This window comes from Amblyomma mixtum, chromosome 9 (assembly GCF_055824585.1).
Source record: "Amblyomma mixtum isolate Tamu chromosome 9, ASM5582458v1, whole genome shotgun sequence".
Taxonomy (NCBI): domain Eukaryota; kingdom Metazoa; phylum Arthropoda; class Arachnida; order Ixodida; family Ixodidae; genus Amblyomma; species Amblyomma mixtum.
Window position 1 is genome coordinate 24,320,192 of NC_143020.1, and position 12,430 is coordinate 24,332,621.

The 12,430-nt window shown below is 46.0% G+C and overlaps 1 protein-coding gene across 2 annotated transcripts in view; it reads left to right on the plus strand.

The window, feature by feature from the left end:
• Positions 1 to 12,430, plus strand: part of LOC149328528 (tenascin-X-like) — a 53,531-nt gene that overhangs the window by 20,021 nt on the left and 21,080 nt on the right. Inside the window, exon 1 of one of the 2 annotated variants that reach the window (XM_089562160.1) lies at positions 457 to 1,381. The exons of the other annotated variant lie outside the window; for it this stretch is intronic. Coding sequence (XP_089418286.1) covers positions 1,061 to 1,381 — 321 coding nt within the window. The 5' untranslated portion in view covers positions 457 to 1,060. Of the gene's footprint in view, positions 1 to 456; positions 1,382 to 12,430 lie in introns of those variants that run through there. 2 annotated transcript variants of the gene reach the window in all.

Sequence of the window (12,430 nt, forward strand, 5' to 3'; positions counted from 1 at the left end):
CTCGAATTCAGAGAAGCGGGCTGTTTCGCGGCCGTCAAGTCAAGCGTGAATATTTTAGAAAAGTAGTACGTCCTGCTTTGCGTGCGTTACACTAAAAACGTCAACCGAATGCCGCGTGCAGTGATACGCACAGCTTCCGACCCCCCACTACTGTCGGTGTCATCGTTCCGACCTCAGTGACAGTTTCCACGTCACTGCACGCAAATAACGGGACGATCGGAAAAGCAGGTTAGCCGCGAAGCAGCGCTCGCCTCGTTTTCCCGCCAAAGCACTGCCGCCGCTGTTGCCGCCGAAGCCGTGACACAATCACCCCCGCTTTCACCGCACCGCGCGCCGTCAACGGTGTTTCGCGTGCGCCGCAGTCATGCCCTATCTAACGCTAACGCCCTTTCCCTCCTTCCCACACGTTGCGCCTCTCCCCCTCCCACTCCGGAATTCGCTCGCCCGGCGAGGCGCAGCCGCTGGCGACCCGCACATACGCAGACGCAACAAGCGGCTTGTTTTGAGCGGCGCTCGTCCGGTCTCGTTCTGCTGCGGAGGCTACCGAGACTGGAACATTTGTGTTTGCGCGCAGTGTGTCGTTCAAGTTCAGTGCGCACGACTCGGACTTGGCCACGGTGCTTTGCTCGTTGGATCTCGAAGACCCCTGTGCAACACCGGATTACTAGTTTTTGCGAACTTGTCGTCGGTCTTCGCGTTTCGTGCTGTTGAATCTTTACAACGACGTACTGCGCCCTCACTTTTCTTCGACTACGATTCCTCGTAGAAGCCGACAGCACTGCGGATACAAACTTTCCGAACTTGGTCGTCCGATCGCCAAGATCGTTTTAGCGTCGTCCGCACGGGTTACTTGCGGCGGCCTCGGTCGCCGTTCCACATAGTTTCGCATTCCGTCACGAGTGATCTAAAAAGCAGTTCGGATCTCCCCTGGACGTGACTTCTTGAGAGTCGGCACTTCAACGCTCTCTTCGCTTCTGAAAAGAGCCGGCCTTGAGTCGTGTCGGATTCTCGTCAGTTGTCCCGAGTGTTGTGCCCTAGACGCCGTGTCTACTGGCAGATCATGGCTACAGCGAAGGATGCCATCTTTACCCTGGACAAGGAAATGCCTCCACCTCCGTACCCTGAACCGAGGGAAATGCCACCACCGTACCCCGACCTGAAGGAAGTACCCCCGCCGTACGCTCAGTACGTCCCCACGGGCGCTTCCAACAGCAGGTTCGGTGCCGTCTCCCATTCCGCGTCACCGACGCAGCAGCAGGGGGCTTACAAACCTGACGACCATCGGTGGACTCTGTTCAGAGTTGTGAAGGTTGTTTTGCCCGCTTGTCTGGTTATAGCTGGCATTGTCGTGGCTGTGCTCTTCCTCCTGCGTGTTGTGAAGGTGAGTAGGTTTAGCGTCTGCGCAGGCTTGCTCTTTATTCTTAATCTCTCCGCTTACCGGTCGGCTTCTATATATCGTTTGGCGTGGATTAACGCCCTAAAGTAAAGCATACTGCTCATTGTGCTATATAATATTTTGAAGAACTAGCTAATTCCACTCCTGCCTTTTAATTTGGGTAACTTTGAATGAGAGAAAAGAATGCGAGTTATATGCTGCGGTCTCTAGGTCCAGATGGAGGGGCCATGACATTAAACACAAACGCATAAATGTAAAAAGGGCTAATTGTTTTGGGTTCTTCGATATTAAGCCATACTATTATTGTTTTCAGCTCGTGTAAGGTTTGTGGCAGAGTTCGTAGTTTCGAAGCAGTTAAAGGAATGTATGCTAATTAGTGGTTGCCTTCTTTTGTACACAAAGAAACTAGTTGGAGCAAATGTTAGTGGCACATGTCAAGTCGCGGATCGAAAAACTCTGGTAGACACCTGGTGACAGGTGCGTTGAATGTGAAGGAAACAATCATGGTGGAACTGGTCGGAAAATAAAAGGATGAAAAGAAAACATGCTTGGCGGAGAAAATGGGGTGTCCGCCATTACAAATCACCTTTGTAATTATCTTCCTAAATTACCCAGCCTCAAAAATTTAATCGTATCGCTTCCGGAGAGTGTTTCATAGCAGCCTGGAAGAGTGAGGCTCTCTTGCCGCACGTGTATGGCCAAGGGAAGCAGTGGAAACATTATTCGAGCAACATTTGCTTTGTCTCAACGAGAAACTCTTTAATAGGCTTGACAACTGCGCAGTTGCGGGTGGATTCAAGTATTTATGCGGCGCAGAATATATTTAGTTAAAACATGCGCTCAGGAGTCTCTGTCGGTGTCATGCTATGGATGAGACGAAAAACCATAACACAAGCACACTGTCAGAACCCCACAAAGGCCACTGCGGTATTCGCATGTTTTCTGGGCGGTCGCCACCTGCTCGCCGAGCCATTTTGAGTTCATTTCGTTGCTCCTCGTGGATCATTAAGCTTCGTTTATAGCATCAACCCGCGGTCCTTGCCTTTGAGCAGCGAATGTTTTGATGGTATCTGTGGACGCAGAGGCCTTACGCACAGATGGTTGGGGTGATGGTGGAACGTTTAATAAAGAAAAAATCGGCTCAAGGGATGGCTGCGTGCCACAAAGTTCGAGTAAAAAGAACTTTTTAGAGGCTGTCACTGCTCAGAGATCACTAAATTTCGTTGTGGATCTCTCTAATTTTTTTATCAGTCATTTTGCGGTGCGCAAAGCTGGCAGGCGACCTATAAGAACATAGAGTTGTGTCTCATTTGTTCGTTCTCGTTGTTCATGTCCACCGCCTCCATGTGCTGTCCACCGCATACGTTAGCATTGCTGACTCGCGTGGCCTACTCGGCTGTAGGTTTCATCATCTGAAGAAAATCAATATCGTTGTTTTAAAATTTATTTATTTATTTATTTCACATACTGTCAATCCCATTGGGATTTTTACAGGATGGGCATATAGTAAGAAGGTACAAAGCGAATACAAATGGAATGGTATACATTAAAAACACTGTTATTTTCAAGTAATTACATGAGTATGGGAAAAAAAAACACAGATAACAGAAAATAAAACACATAACGAGAGAATATTTTTCGCAGAAAAGGGTGCAATTTTATACATTGTAAGTAATATGTTCATAAAGATGCTGTTACATGCAGTGATACGAGTGGTCTGTTGTACTTGAATAATTATGATTTAATTATCTATTTAATTATCGCTCAACTGTTCTTCTACTAAAGTTACAAATTTCTGCAAAGATGTATTAGTAGTAATAGAGGGGTTCAAACTATTCCATACTTTTATGGCAAGCGGAAAAAATGAATATCTGAAACAGTCGGTTCGGAATGCGTACTCTTTAAGGGTTAATGGGTGCTTATGCCGGGATGGTCTGGATTCATCTACAGATATATATAACGAAGTATCTATGTTTAATGTGTTATGAACTAATTGGAACAATAATTTTAGTCGTGCTAGTCTGGCGCGTTTCTGTAAAGTAAGAATACATGCTTGATTTAGTAGTTGGGATGGTGAATCACTGCTCCTGTATTTGTTAAAGATAAATCTAATTGCCTTTCTCTGCACTCCTTCTAGTTTGTTAATGAGTTGTTGTGTGTAGGGAAACCAAATCGTATTTCCATATTCGAGAACTGATCGTATAAATGTGTTATATGCTAACAGTTTGGTCTCCGGTGGCGCTTCTCGAAGCCGTCTTCTAAGGAAGAACAATCGTTTTAAAGCAGATGATACTATGCTGTTAATATGTGAATCCCACCTTAGATCATGTGAAATGATTAATCCAAGGTATTTGTGTTCGTGAACTCGGGTGAGCGGTATGTTATTGATGCTGTACACATATTCGGACCTTTGTTTTTTACGGGTTACAGATAAGAAGGCTGTTTTTTTAATGTTCAGTTTCATTTGCCATTTGTGACACCATATTACCACTTCTTGAAGGGCGCTGTTTAAATCATCGTGGTCATTTATAGAGTTAATTTCGTTGTAAAGGATGCAGTCATCGGCAAAAAGTTTAATTTTAACATGTATGTTAGAGGGCAGATCATTAATGAAGATGAGAAATAAAAGTGGAGCAAGGACGCACCCTTGGGGTACTCCCGACGTAACGAGCGCAATAGAAGAAATATCATTGTTAACTACAACATACTGAGATCGGTTAGTTAAGTAGTCCTCGATCCAGTTGATAATAGGGCCGTCACCTAAAGTTGATGTAAGTTTGCTAATTAGTTTTTTATGGCTTACTCTGTCAAATGCCTTAGAGAAATCAAGTGCAATCAAGTCAACTTGCTTTTGGTTATCAATGCTCTGGAATAAATCATGTGTTAGTTCGAGTAATTGGGTGATAGTTGAAAGTCCCCTTCGAAATCCATGTTGAACAGGCGATAAAATGTTATGTTGCTCAACATAACTGGTGATATGCTTTAGTATAATGTGTTCCAATAATTTTCCTACCGTGCACGTTAGTGATATTGGTCTGTAATTTGAAACGTCATCTTTGCCTCCTGTTTTGTGTATAGGAATAACTTTCGCGATTTTCCATTCATTAGCTAGACTACAGGTTGATAAAGATTTATTGAACATTAAATGTAAATATTTCGCGTTGACTTCGGCATATCTTTGCAAAAAAGTGTTTGGAATATTATCAGGACCATTTGCTTTTTTTGTATCTATTGATAAAAGTAGGTTCAGAACGCCTGTCTCGGTTATTGTTGGCATGTCTAGCGGTGTTTGATTGCGGTGAATACTCTCCGGTGTGCGGCCATCGTCATCTGTGAACACAGATTGGAAGTATGTATTTAAGGAATTTGCGAAGTTTTGATTTTGTCCTTGGCAACTGAAGGTGTCTTTTTGTGTTTTGGGGCTGAGGTATTTCCAAAATTTTCCAGGGGAGTATTTTAAAAAATTAGGAAGCGTAACTGAGAAGTAGTTTGTTTTCGCTGCCTTAATTTTTGCTTTGATTTCACGGATGGCGTTCGTGAGCTTATGTTTTACCTGATAGTCATTTTTTGATTTTAGTGATTTCCTTAGTCGTTTTACTTTGCGTTTCCCATGAATGATATCATGTGTTATCCAGGGATTACGTGTATTTGTTCGTTTGGTCTTCAATGGTACAAAGTTTTTGATGCAGTGCGATACAATGGCCTTGAAGCTTTCCCACAGCGTATCTATATTTGTACCTTGATAATTAGCGAGTTCTTCAAATGATTCGTACTCCGAAATTAGGTAATTAAGTATGCTTGAATCATCAGCGTTTGTGAAGTCTGGGTAAGTAGTTTTCGAGATAGTACGAGCTGCTGTTGCTTGAATGGGTGTGGTGCACAATGTTAGCTTATGATCTGATATGCCATCGAGGACTGCTACGTTGGTTTGATCGATCGCGAAGTGATTGCTGAGGAAGATGAGGTCAAGAATGTTAGATGCACTACCTTGAACACGTGTGGGCTCGTTGATAACTTGGAACAGGTCAAAACTAAGCATAATATCAAAAAGGGTTTCAGAACACGGGGAGCGATACGACATGCTTTGCCAATCTATATCTGGTAGGTTGAAGTCCCCAAGAAGGATCAGTCTGGATTTTTGAACATGTTGATGCATATATTCATATAGTGAGACCAATGCAGGCTGATCTGCTGAAGGACTGTGGTAAACACAACCTACAGTGACAGTGTTCGTTCCAAATATCAACTTACAAAAGAGTGCCTCGGCACCCTCAACTTCTGGTAACATTGCGAAGGGAATTTTTTTGTTTATTAGTATAGCCACACCTCCTCTACGTGTTAACCTGTCTTTTCGGACGATAGCATAGTTTGGTGGGGCAATTTCTTTGTCATTGATATCGTTAGTAAGCCAAGTTTCTGTGATCGCTATGAAGTCAGGTTCGAGGCCGATAAGAAGAGATTCTAGTGACTCAAGTTTATTAAGAATACTTCGCGCATTTACATTTGCAAAAGTTATCTGTTTCGTTTTGTAGGATGACGGGGGCGTAGGTTTGGTGCTTTGCCATGTTCGTTTTTTTGGCTAGTACTCGCGTTTGTCTCGGGACACGAGTTAGTTGTCGCGTTTGTCTGTGCTTTTACGTGTACTCGGCAGTTGTTTTCTTCATCCCAGTGGAACATTTCACCGTTTATGCGTATTTTATCGAACACTAGTGCAACCTTTGCCCCGGAATCTTTCATTGCTTTCGCACTAGTCCACAACTTTTTCCTTACGTCACGTACTCGGGCTGAGAAATCTTCACTGATCGCATATTCACTACCTTTGAGTTTACTACAGTTTTTTAGCACAAGTGTCTTTTCGCGATAGTCAAGAAGTTTTAGTATTACAGGCCTGGTTTTTTCAGCTGAAGGCTTTCCCAACCTATGTATGCGTTCAATGGCTACAGGTTGAATTTTAAGGATATCCTTAGCAATGTCTTCATTAAAAATCTGTTCTAAGGACTCACTGTTTTCATCAGGATCTTCTGTAATGCCGTATACTAAAAGGTTACTCCGCCTCGATCGGTTTTCCAAGTCATCAAGCTTTAGTTCCAGCGAGGCAACGACTTTTTGTATAGCATAATAATGTATAGCATAATAATGTAATAATGTATAGCATAACATCTCTCCCAACCGGGAATATATTCGGGTAGCAGCTTCTGCATATCGAATTTATACGGTGGCTCTGGCTGCTACCACCGTGATTCCGCCTTCTCTTCCCTCCGTGGAAACACCTTAACCATGTTACCATTAGCTGACATAGGTCACCATGAGCTTTCTTTGCCGGCTCTGGCTTAACGCAGAATTGCCAGCGTCTTGGATGATGAGGACAGGGAAGGAGAATGAATTAATGCCATGCTTTCTCACGTATGCTAAAGAGGCTGTGGCTGAAACAGTTGAACGGCTTTACAGCCCTACAAGAGTTGTTGTACCTTGTGAATAGAATAGATCATGTAAGAAGCAAATACAGTTCACAATTCGCCGTGCTTCGCAGTGTTAAACACAGCGGCAGTGTTTAGAGGCGCGCGTGTTCTTTCTGCTTTCCCTCCATGTGTCCCTGCGTGCAAGAGGACCAAATGCCGGCGCTCACGTTGACTGAGGGAACAGGTGTTCCTGGCGCCAGCGTCTGTTTTTAAAACACAGCTGTTTTGGGTCTGCCCCTTACATTTTCTGTCTCTCAAGCATTTGAGGTTTAATGATATGAACATCCTAGATGTGTCTGCTCGTTTTTAAACAATCCGTTTTGCGTTTTGAAGTCAGAAAGGGAAGCAGTTATTTTCAGGAACGATTGGTAGGTTAGCCGGAGTAGAACTATGGGATCTGAAGTACGACATGCTACAGGATTCTGGATGAACTAAGACCAGATCAGGCTCTTTGAGGTGGAGTAAACTGTCGGCACACGTTCGTTTTTTTCTTTTCGCCTGCATCGAAATGCAGCTGCGCGTCCTCGGACTCAGCCATTGAACATCTAGCGCCAGAGCCCCGCGGCGTATAACGCTGCTCTTTACCGAGGTCACAGATGCATATACCTAAGCGATGCTTTAACGAAAGTAAAATAAGGTCACCTCCGTCAACCTGCGAGGCCTTGTCAGAGTATGGCTCTATTGTGGCCCTGCGACTAGGTTCGAAGCAAACAAAACGCAGTGACAACTGTTACACTCACGGAGTGGTTAGACCACCTCTACCCGGCGGGATGTCGCGGGTTGGAACCCGAACGTGGTGGCCGCGTTTCGACGTCGTCAGGTGGTCGGAAATAATTTCACGCGCTCCACCGCAGCGTGTTTCATGAGCTATAGCGAAGCTTTATATGTTTTTGTACGGTGTAGTGCAGGTGACTGAACCTTTTTGTCATTCAGGCGTTCAGCGGCTCCGCGGGTTCACCCAGGCTTAAGATGTCATAGCCGCTGTTAATACGTCGGCAGAATCGCGCGCCGTGTGTCCTTTGTATACTTCTACTATCAGCAGCGCCGTTCTTTTCCAGCGCCATTATCACGAAAGCGCGCTGGCGCTGGAGCAAGATAAGAACCTTACGTGGAGGGAATTTTATCTCCGTATCACAAGACCGCGTTCTCCTATGCCCCGATGGGCGCGCTGGCCTCGCGAGCTCGTAGTGGCTCTGTTGTTTTGCCGCCGACTGCGTTGTGAGAGATCCATTGCTGGCCGCAGCAACTGTTTTCAAATGAAACCGAACCATAAAAAAAGGTAGAAAAGAAAACAAAGAAAACAAGTTGATTGAAACACAAACTGTATAGCCTGCTCGAGGTTAATTGAACGCAGCAACTGTGGGCGAACTCGATCGACGCGTGCCCTTGCTGAGCCGGCCGGATGTGACGCGCTTTGCTCGGGCGGGGCCTTGGCGCCACGTTTATTACCATGGTTATTACAAAAAGTACGGGGGGTCTGGAAGCCTTGTATTTCTGCGGCTCGAGTACTTCAGTCGTGTTTACTGTAGTAAAGGCAGTGTCAGTGACATGGTGCTGGCGGCACTCATCCTCACAACGGTGAAAAGGTTTCATGACTTCATGTAGCTTGCTGTTCGTTCAACCCGGAGAATAACTGTCTAATTCAGGAATATTCCATAATTGCGGAGTTATTTGTTTTTTGCTAAATGAGCGACAGCGGCTCCTGAAAAGTGAAGGCGAGTGTGATTTATACTGTTTACCTTCGTGTTTGAGGCATGGTCGCCTTAGCTGCGTATATGGCATAAAATCCACTACAACACATTATTTTTTATTGACGAGTTTTAGAGTATAATAGTAGTGCTCGTTAGTGCGCAGCCGTATTCGCAATACCGAGGCGGCTATATGTACTCTTCAGTACAAAAATACAATTCACAGGATGCAGCGCGCGTTGTGTCAGATTTTTTTGTTTGTAGTGGGTCTTCTGCTCGGTGTTTTTCCGAAATGTGCGCAAAAGTTGTTTATATTTCCCCGTTAACGTAGATACTCCGTTTCATACATAACAGGCAAAGTTGGCACGCCTGTACGTGCTAGCGAATTCCGCGTCCCCCCAAAAAATAGTTCGCCATACACGCAAAGCGAACAAAGGCATATTTCGTGGCGACAAATCTCAGGACCGTGACTGGCCACATCGTGCACTTCGTTTTATTTCTTAACCCATTTTCACCCTGTGACCTATTGAGAATTTGAGAAGCAATAATGACGTGCGGTGGTATGATAAGCGGCTGGTAGGGCGAATCGCTCTTACTGCATCCGCGCCTAAAAAGTAGTTCACACCCAGCGAAGATTATAGCCAAAGGCTTCGAACGCTGAGCGCCTCGCCGCTAAGACCGTGGTTTTCAATGCTCCAACTTAATTTTACATCGTTTTTTGTTTTCGTCCAAACACTGACCGAGGCCTCTAGAAGAACGGATGATACGCGACGGAGTCAGATCTAGTCGCAGAGGCACTACTTCCGCAGCCTCCTCAGCATTGCCTGCTATGTATGAAAAGGAGTATAAACAGCGCTCTTTTCATTTATTTTTTTTCTCCTCGGACGCATTCTGTGTCTACGTGAGGCAGAGCAGAGCGTTTAGCAGGGCAGCTCTCATCCCTTGACAGAAAACGTTGCGCGATATGACTGCTGAGGAGTAACTGAGGGTAGAACCGAAGGGCGCTTCGCAGGGCGAAAATTAACTCAAGCAGCACGGGCAAATCATTTGGTCAGATATTGGTAGCGTAGTGACAAATTCCGGTCCTACAGAGGTCCTACAGAGGAGCAGAGTGACGCCATCCATTTGCAATATTGTGTCGACTTGACTACCTGTGCTTCTTGGTAATCCGCTGCTTATTCTTTCGCCGTCTGTGATTACTTGTTCGCACTCGGAAGCTCCGGCTTTGAGGCGGCAGTTGCCCCATGTGTGTTGCTGTTTCTTTTTTTCACGGGAGTAAGCCTCATAGGAATGGAAGCCATCGTCTCGCACTTGTAGCTTGCACTCCAACATGGACAAGTTTCAAGGCCTTAGAAGGCGCGGCTTAGGTTTGGAATAAGTGTTCGAAATTTAGGAGCACTCAGTTTTCTCGTTCTAACGCAATGGTAGCAAGCTCAACGGAAGAGGGAAATGTGTCCTTCGCTGTTTTAATTTTGTTTATACGTTGGTGAAGTTTGCGGTTTTGGACTGTGGTAACTTAAAAAAGCAAACTGGACTCTGTCCGTGAAGGCTTTTGCGGTATATTTTCTTTTTATATATTTCTTTCTACATGAGCTGATAAGTAGTCCGGCCGTGCCGGCAGGCAGTCGTGGGCCGTCCATGGCCACCGAGATGCTATCTGTCCCAGGGGATCGACGACTGCGCGTCGCTTATTATGGGTGACCGGGATGCATATAATTCTCCAGTGGCATTGAAGTCATGCCAAGGAGCGATCGCTGGGAAAACGCGCAATCTTTGATCCAGCGAGCTCTGCTCCATTTCCGGGCGTTGTTGGAAAAGGACCCGACGAATTTCTCACGCAAATTTTGCGTTCACTTTCCAGAAAGCAGTGGGGTTGGAGGGATTCGTGTTGGTGGGCCTGAATGTGCTTCAATGCTGGCCGGGAGGTAGACAGTGCGATGTATGTCTTTACACGTCCTATTCTTGTGGTCGTTGAATGGTGTTCGCATTGAACTCCTCGAGCCTTTTCACGTGACTGTGCCCACCAAAAAGCCGCCGCGGTGGGTCAGTGGTTATGGTGCTCGGCTGCTGACCCGAAAGACGCGGGTTCGATCCCGGCCGTGGCGGCTGAATTTCGATGGAGGCGAATTTCTAGTGGCCCGTGTACTGTGTGATGTTGGTGCACGCTAAATAACTCCGGTTGGTCGAAATTTCCGAAGCCCTTCACTACGGCGTCTCTCATAGCCTGAGTCGTTTTGGGACGTTAAACCTTGTAAACTAAACCAACCAAATGTCATTACGACGTGGGTGAATGTTTACGAGTGTCACCTCTTTGCCATTGTACAACCATTCGCAGGTGGTTTACTCCAGTTGAACATAGCTATGAGACTGAGCAGCGATAAGTACGCCGGCAATAGCGGCTGGTTATCATGAAGATCCCCCGCTTGACATTGGTGTCAGTGGCTTTAACCCGCCCGCTTCCCTTCCATAAGCTCTGTTTTACTGCAAGCGGCCGTATTCGTCTATCACGTTGTGGATCTGGTTCCCACACCGCAGTCAACTACTGACTTTCACGGAGTAGTTTCCGCGGTGGCCCCGTTGACTCGCCACTGTGCTCGCCAGAGAGCACGTAGTATGGCTTCGCTCTCTTCGGCCTTTTTGTTTTTTTGCCCGTGTCTTCGAGGTCGCGTTCGCCGCGAACCGTGCCTGATCTGATCAGAAAGTGGACGTCGGAGGCGGAGCATGATTACCATCGACACCGACGCTGAAGCAGCGATGTCCGTACGGTTCCGCGATTAGGTCGGCAGCTAGAGCCTTCTTTATCGCCTTGCATATCTCCCTGACATTCAAGCTAGTGTTGGTTTTCTTTTTTTTTTGTAATAGGTGCGCCCACAGAACGCGAGGCATTTCAGTTTAATGGTAGCGAGCACGCACCGTTGTGGTTTTCAAGATGCATGGCGTCGGTTCCGGCATATCTCGAGTCTTGGACGGCGTCTTAGCAGCGACGTGGTTTCAGTGGCATCACTGGCCTAAAGAGTTAAGACTTCCACCGAGAAACTCGAGCGGTGTTTCAACATGAGCACAGTCTACTCGCATGGTATCTGATATGAAGTGGGTTTGCTGGCCTTGCGGCGGATTGCTTCTGCGGGTCATTTGGCCAGTGATGCCTTATCTTCTGGCTAGAGCTAAGGAAGCGGTCAAATCTCGACGTCTCCATGCATTTTCCGAGTCCGTGTGAAACCTTGAGAAGGGATAAGGTTTTGGACAACCTTGGAGAGGAATAACTTTAGCGTGCTGGTTTGTACTCGCTAAGTGTGGCACTCGCGGAAGGCGAAGTACAGCTCTCTATCACCATCTGTTTCGCGCATCAGTTTCCCCAGTTACATGTGAAAAAAAAACTTAATTTTCTTTGGAGTAAGTGCGGTACAAATTTCTACTTTTTGTACATGTGAAACAGGCGCTAAATGGCCCTGGAGTGCGCGTAACTACGGCTGAAGGCATGTTGTTTCACATGTGCCATAAGATACAACGGCAAGGAAGCGTGAGAGCGAATACCTTATTTGCTAGAAATCGACCGTCACTTCACAGGTTTGAATGAGGCGGGCATTTTGTGCATCCCACTCATTGAGTTAGCTTCCTGGAATTTTGTGGAGTTCGTTCCAAAGGTAAGGACCAAGTGCGAGACGGGGGTTCTCTACATATTTCGCGGACCTGAAAACGTGAAGAAAGATTCCAGCTGTGTTCATTTGTCCTGGAGAGCTGATGGGATAGTGGTGGTGGTGAATGGGTTGAGGTACGAATATGACGTTCAGTTTTTCTCTCTTATTGTAATGTTTGGGAGGTTGGTTTTTCTTCTTACTAGCTGCGACATAATCAATGTCGTTTTAACAGCGTTCCTACTTCAAAGT